We start from the raw sequence: 7,500 nt of genomic DNA, 5'->3' as shown, positions 1-7,500 counted from the left end.
GCTTCCTTGCTCTCCCTCAGCGTTCCTGCTCTAACTGAGACCTGGATCACACCATCACACCCACAGCTCTGTCAGACGTGGACTCTGTCTCTCACACTGCAGAGCTGTGAGGCGGGTGGTGGTGCTGGCCTGCTAATCTCCCCAAAATGGAAATACTCTCGTCTCGGTTCCTCAGTTCTCCTCGTCCTCTTTCAAATTTCATGCTGTTACTGTCACTCATCCGGTCAAGCTCACCTTTGCTGTTGTGTATCGCCCTCTTGGTGAGTTCTTGGGAGATCTCGACACATTAGTCTCGCACTTCCATGACGATGGCTTCTCACTCATCCTGCTCGGAGACTTTAACATCCAGACTGATGAGTTAGAACCTCTTCTTTCCTTCCTCTCCTCCTTTGTCCTTTTCCACTCTTCTCCGACCCACAAGGCAACCGGCTGGATCTCATCTTCACTAGACTGTTCTACTGCTAACCTCTCCGTCACTCCCCTCCAGCTCTCTGACCACTGTCATGTCCTACTCCCTCTCCCCCCGTACTTCCTCCACCTACCCACATGGTTTCTACCCGTAGTCATCAACGCTGATCTTTCCTCTTCTGTTACCTCTGCTGACCCTGAATCCTTCTCTCTGCTATCCCCTGATACTGCTACTGATCTTCTCCTCTCCCCCTTTCCTCTTCTCTGGACAACCTCTGTCCCTTCACCTCCAGGGCTGCACGGCCAACTCCACCTGCCCCACGGCTGTCGGACTCAGCGCGTACTGACAGACGGAGCCTAAGAGAGGCTGAGTGTAAATGGAGAAAAGGCAAACTCCCGGAGGACCTTCTTAACTTCCAATCTCTTCTTTCCACTTGTTGTTCCTCTTTCTTCTGCTAAAGCTGCTTTCTTACGCTCTAAAATCCTGACTCTTCGAAACTCTCCTCACGCTGACTACGGGGGTTCCACAAGGTTCAGTCCTGGGCCCCCTTCTCTTCTCGCTCTACACATCTCTGGGTTGTTATTCGCTCGCATGACTTCTCTTACCATTGTGATGCCGATGACACCCAGCTGTTCATGTCATTTCCTCCGGTGACACTCAAGTGGAGGCATCGCTGCGTGCTTGGCTGACATCTCGAAGTGGATGACGAAACACCAGCTGAAGCTCAACCTGGACAAAACCGAGCTGCTGTTCCTCCCGGGGAAGGGTTGCCCGCACCGAGACCTGTCCATCACCATTGATGTTACCGTGGTGACACCAACTCTGCCTGCGAGGAACCTGTGTGTGACCCTGGACGACCGACTGTCGTTCTCAGCCAACATTGCATCGGTTACACGCTCCTGCAGGTTCCTGCTCTACAGCATCAGGAGGATTCACTTCCTCACTGAGGAGACGGTGCAGGTGATCATCCAGGCTCTGGTCATCTCCCGCCTGGACTACTGCAACTCACTACTTGCCGGAGCTCCGGCGTCGCCCATCAGACCTCTGGAGCTTGTCCAGAAAGCTGCAGCTCGCCTGGTGTTCAATCGCCCCAAGTTCTCCCACAACTTGCCTTCTCCGTTCTCTCCACTGGCTCCTGTAAGAGCATCCAGTGTGAGACTCTGGTGCTAGCCTACAGGGCAGTGAAAGGAACAGCTCCTTCCTATCACCAGGCCATGGTCAAGCCCTACACCCCCGCCCGACCTCTGCTGCCTCGGGGCGATCGGTCGCTCAGAGGTCCCTGCGGCCGATCGACCCGGTCACGGCTGTTTCCTGTCCTGACCCCTCAGTGGTGGAATGAACTCCCCACTGACCTCAGGACAGCAGAGTCGCTGCCCATCTTTCATCAGGCTGAAGACTCACCTCTTCAAGAAGGCCTACCTGAGCCTTCCACTTACTGTGTTCATACTACGTAGTTTGTTTCTGTACTTCTCTGGTTTATGCTCTTAGATGCTTGTTTAAAGGAGACGCACTTATGACTTCTGGTGACGAGTAGTTCTCTTGAATACACATATTGTAAGTCGCTTTGGATAAAGGCGTCTGCTAAATAACTAATGTATGACATTTTGACATACTATACTGTTTGCACAATTATTAGGCAAGTTGTATTTTTGAGGATTCATTTTATTATTCAACCACAGAGCTCTCGGTCAATCCAAAATGTTAATGAACCTCAAACCTGAATATTTAAGAAAAGTTTGTTTTCTTTGGAGAATATCTGTGTGCACAATTATTATGCAACTAAATGAAAAACGAAAATGTTTCCATCTGTTAAAGTGAGAATGATGAACTCAATTTACAAATAAACAGTTGACATTTCAAAATACAATCTGTGACCAATATAGCGCCCCTTCTCTTCAACAATAAGCCTTCATTCATGATTCTGTCACTATATTAACCAGACACTGTCCAGAGGTGGACTTTAGGTGAGGTGAGGAAGGGGGCGTGTCTTTCATCCTCACTTTTACTTTCTTAAATATTCAGGTTTGAGGTTTAACACTTTGGATTGACCGAGAGCTCTGGTTCTTCAATAAAAGCGCAACTTGTTTAATAATTGTGCACACTGCATATATACGTATACAAGTCATAGTATACACTCACATACAAAATATTAAAATAACTAATGTAATACAGATATATACACATGAATACCTGAGACAAACTGTTTAGATTGTAAATGTAATATAATGATCTCACCACCACCCTGAAGCATCCATAGTGAACCGCCACATGACTGATTTTAACTCATTAAAACATTGATTTTAATTATGAGCACCCGTCAGTGTGAGAGAACTTATTCGCAGCTGCTCTTTCGTACAGAGATCAAAACTCTTCCCAGAGGGAGAAGCCAAGAAGTGCTCCACACCCTCCATAGTAACTGTCAGAAACAATCAACGGAGGGAAAAAAAAAAAGTTTCGGCTGCCAGTGTGCAGTCCGCAGAGCGCCCCTCTAGCTGGCTACACGCTCAACCCTGGTCTTCATGCGGCTAATGGCGGCGGGTATTTACGCACTGGAGCCCAGTGGCGAGGGAGAGCAACCAGGACTGGCGACTCCCCTGCACCATGGAAGTGATCCCGAGACGACACGCTCTAACCGCGGTCACCGCAACACTACAAAAACAAAAAACGAGACGAAACTCAAAGGATTAACGCCGCTGTACCTACCAGGGGAACACTGCCGCACCGCAAGCACACCAGACAGATAACCCTTTATAAACACAGCTGCAAAGTCCTGCACCTCCCAACAGAAACGCCAAACCTCACGCGTACCAACCCAATTGGACGAGCCCCCAACTGCCACGGCCCGGCTCAGGCACCGCGGCAATAAGCGAGGGAGACGCAGGTTCCAAACAAACAGGTTTAATCGTGAGATACGGGGGTGGGTGGGCGAAACCCAACTCAGCCGCAAACGGACACACACACAGAGGCAACAGTGGCGAGGCTGCCCACCCATGGCCCTCAGCTGAAGCGAGAGAGAGCAAGCCGGCCGTCAGAGGCGGAGCTTTATCCCCGGAGAGCACCAGGGCCCAGGTGCTCCTTATCAGGGAATCCTGCAGGAGACAGACAGGTAACCAGAGAGACTGACTAGGGAACCGTCACAGATGTTAATTAATTAATGAGACATGAAATGCAAGAAGACACTTTATTTTCAACAACTTACATTCTGAAGGAAAAACATGACGATACAAAAGAGACTATAATAAAAAACTAAACACAAACAGCTGATTTGACACTATTTATTTACATCAGATTCCAGCTGAGAGTCTCTGATTGGTCGAAGTCATCACGTGACCTGAAGAATCATCGAGTGACGAGTCTCCGTTTGGTCGTCTGCTCCACCAGTTCGTGATAATCGTCCAGTTTGTCTCGAACTTTATTATAAATCTGAAAACAGATCCACACATTCATCACACTGAAGATCACAAACAAGGCTTCAAGAGGAAGTGATGACTCACGCTGCTGTTGGTCTGCGTCTCGTTCAGCGTCTGCAGCAGCTGATCGATGGACGTGTACGGCAGCCAGACGGAGGACGACGTCGCCGACAGAGGTCTCTGAAACATTCAGACAGTTCAGTGATTCTGTTCAATGTTTAAAGATTCATAACTTACTACTCAAAGTATTTTACCTCGATTCCAAAGTACTGGTGTCCTCTCCCCATCAGAGCATCTACGTACTCCAACACCAGCTCAGCTGCAGCCTCCAGGAGATCAAAGTTAAGGTAGAGACGCAGCAGAGACGCAGCGTCCACTTCCTGTAAGAAACACAGCTGCACAGCTGCATCATGGGAAAATGACGACTAAGAAACAGCTGCATCGTGGGAAAATAACCACTAAGAAACACAACTGCATCATGGGAAAAATAACCACTAAGAAACACAGCTGCATCGTGGGAAAATAACCACTAAGAAACACAGCTGCATCATGGGAAAATAACCACTAAGAAACACAGCTGCATCGTGGGAAAATAACCACCAAGAAACACAGCTGCATCATGGGAAAATAACCACCAAGAAACACAGCTGCATCATGGGAAAATAACTACTAAGAAACACAGCTGCATCATGGGAAAATAACTACTAAGAAACACAGCTGCATCATGGGAAAATAACTACTAAGAAACACAGCTGCATCATGGGAAAATAACCACAAAGAAACACAGCTGCATCATGGGAAAATAACTACAAAGAAACACAGCTGCATCATGGGAAAATAACCATGAAGAAACACAGCTGCATCATGGGAAAATAACCACGAAGAAACACAGCTGCATCGTGGGAAAATAACCACTAAGAAACACAGCTGCATCATGGGAAAATAACCACGAAGAAACACAGCTGCATCATGGGAAAATAACTACAAAGAAACACAGCTGCATCATGGGAAAATAACCACTAAGAAACACAGCTGCATCATGGGAAAATAACCATGAAGAAACACAGCTGCATCGTGGGAAAATAACCACAAAGAAACACAGCTGCATCGTGGGAAAATAACCACTAAGAAACACAGCTGCATCATGGGAAAATAACCACGAAGAAACACAGCTGCATCATGGGAAAATAACTACAAAGAAACACAGCTGCATCATGGGAAAATAACCATGAAGAAACACAGCTGCATCATGGGAAAATAACCACGAAGAAACACAGCTGCATCGTGGGAAAATAACCACGAAGAAACACAGCTGCATCGTGGGAAAATAACCACTAAGAAACACAGCTGCATCGTGGGAAAATAACCACGAAGAAACACAGCTGCATCGTGGGAAAATAACCACTAAGAAACACAGCTGCATCATGGGAAAATAACCACCAAGAAACACAGCTGCATCATGGGAAAATAACCACAAAGAAACACAGCTGCATCGTGGGAAAATAACCACTAAGAAACACAGCTGCATCATGGGAAAATAACCACCAAGAAACACAGCTGCATCATGGGAAAATAACCACTAAGAAACACAGCTGCATCGTGGGAAAATAACCACTAAGAAACACAGCTGCATCATGGGAAAATAACCACTAAGAAACACAGCTGCATCGTGGGACCCTGTTGGCTGAAGTCTCACCTTGTAGGACTTGATGAGCCAATCAGGCAGCGGGACTCCGTGTGACAGCAGCTTGTTGATGACACAGCGGTGATGCTGTCCGTTAGCAGAAGGATACCTGTCCAGGTAAGAGGACAGCAGCTGCCACGCCTCGTCTGTAGCACTACCACAGAAGAAGAAACAAAGAATATGTATTTTAAACTGTAATAAATGAACGACGCTCTTTATTTGTGATATTTAAACAATAACAGAAGTGAAACCTGGACTCTTTGGTGTTGACGACAGAGGACAGCTGATTAGCAGCCAACCAGCTCCAGGCTTCGTTCTGAGACTCCTCCCCCCCAAACTGAAGCTTAATGCACCTGAACACAAACAAAAAAACACATTTATTCATGTTTCACTTTATGGTTCCCTTTTTATGCACATTTTAAAGCTGCATCCTCTCTAGTGTCCACCAGGGGGCGACTCCTCTGGTTGTATAGAAGTCTATGAGAAAATGACTCTACTTCTCTCTTGATTTATTACCTCAGTAAACATTGCAAACATGAGTTTATGTCTCAATCTCTAGTTTCAAGTCTTCTTCAATACAGCATTATGGTCCGTTTAGAGTCAAACAGACCATAAAGCAGGGGATGCTTTAGGGCGGGGGTCTTTTTCAGGCCAAGGACCCCAAACTGATAGAGATGGAGCAGGGACCCCCGACTATATATATTGTATAACATTGTGTTTTATATTAAATGGGCCTAGTGCCATGTATAAACATACCTCTTTATTGTGCATTCAATACTCAGCTATTCAAATAATACACAGGTTCATATATTCATGTTGTTATTTTAAACATGTGCAAGGTACAGTGAGTAGGGAGGCCGTGCCACTGCCTTTTATAAACACACCTTGTCAGCTGACACCAATGCCAACATCAACATTGTCTGTTAATTGCATGATAATCATGCACACAAGCTATTCAAACTGATGTTTTCATTTTGACCCAGTCGATGAATACAATTTGACAATGATTGATTTAAGTGGGAGTGACTTCATATTCCAAACTTAGCCTAAATCTCTTCAGCACATCCACTAATCGTCTTTGAATCTCATTTGGATGATGTAACAATGTGCCAAATGTAAACTAAGGATGATGTCATAATGAGACTAAATGTGAATGATGGATGATGATGGAATGAAGTAGAAACTCACTTGAAGGTCATACCCTCGAAGACTGAAGTCAGGTTCAGTTTGAAGGTTTGACAGACGGACAGAGCCGAGTCAAACAGTCCGGTTTGGACCAACAGGGCCACCATCTCTACTGCTGAGGCACTTCCTACAGACAGACAGGTAGACAGATAGACAGACATGATGATGATATATATTAGTGCTGGACAACGATTACAATTTTTAAATCGCATGATTTTTTAAAGATTAATCTCATTGTTTTGCACAAAGTCAATAATGAATTATAAAGTAGTGTATTGCGCACTTTTATTTTAAAGTACTGCTCGATGAACAAAAGGTCAATAACATTTGGTTCACGAGATGCAGCATGTTTCATACTTAATGTGAATATAATTCATACTTTGTTGGCATCTTATTCTGAAAACCGGATGTTGGTCTGAAGAAACCGGATGTTGTCTCACGTTAATGTTTCCGCTAACTTTCAAAGTCCTTCGCTCCCGATCTGTGCGTTTGAATGAGTTTACGGTGAATGTCAGCGTAGAGCTGCACTAACATGTGAGTGTCTGTGAGTGGACCACGGAGATCTGAGTGTCTGCTGACTTTACTGCAGCGATGTCCAACTGACGATAGGATGTTTGCTGGCTTTTATCCCACTGCTCTCGCCATCCTCTTGTTGTTATGTATATGTATTGTCTCTCAGTTAAAAAACGCGTTAACTTTCCCAGCACATATACATACATACATACATATATATATATACATATATATATCTATATCTATGTATATATATATCTATATATGTATATGTATATATATATACATATGTATATATA

General features: G+C 45.1%; 1 protein-coding gene across 2 annotated transcripts in view; it reads right to left on the bottom strand.

Moving 5' to 3' along the window:
• Positions 1-3,346: 3,346 nt before the first annotated feature.
• Positions 3,347-7,500, bottom strand: part of nup160 (nucleoporin 160) — a 39,015-nt gene continuing 34,861 nt past the window's right edge. The window contains exons 29-35 of one of the 2 annotated variants that reach the window (XR_013772457.1): positions 6,692-6,815; positions 5,755-5,856; positions 5,516-5,657; positions 4,074-4,199; positions 3,904-3,999; positions 3,693-3,832; positions 3,347-3,498 (exon numbers count right to left, since the gene is read on the bottom strand). Coding sequence is in view for 1 of the 2 variants with exons in the window: in XM_079280625.1 (XP_079136751.1) it covers positions 3,749-3,832; positions 3,904-3,999; positions 4,074-4,199; positions 5,516-5,657; positions 5,755-5,856; positions 6,692-6,815 (674 nt within the window). In the remaining variant the exon portion in view is untranslated. Of the gene's footprint in view, positions 3,499-3,582; positions 3,833-3,903; positions 4,000-4,073; positions 4,200-5,515; positions 5,658-5,754; positions 5,857-6,691; positions 6,816-7,500 lie in introns of those variants that run through there. The other variant, XM_079280625.1, reaches the window with a different exon arrangement.

This window comes from Melanostigma gelatinosum (genome assembly GCF_949748355.1).
Source record: "Melanostigma gelatinosum genome assembly, chromosome: 1".
Taxonomy (NCBI): domain Eukaryota; kingdom Metazoa; phylum Chordata; class Actinopteri; order Perciformes; family Zoarcidae; genus Melanostigma; species Melanostigma gelatinosum.
The sequence above is the reverse complement of the archived record's forward strand: the minus strand, read 5'-3'. Positions and strand labels throughout refer to the sequence as shown.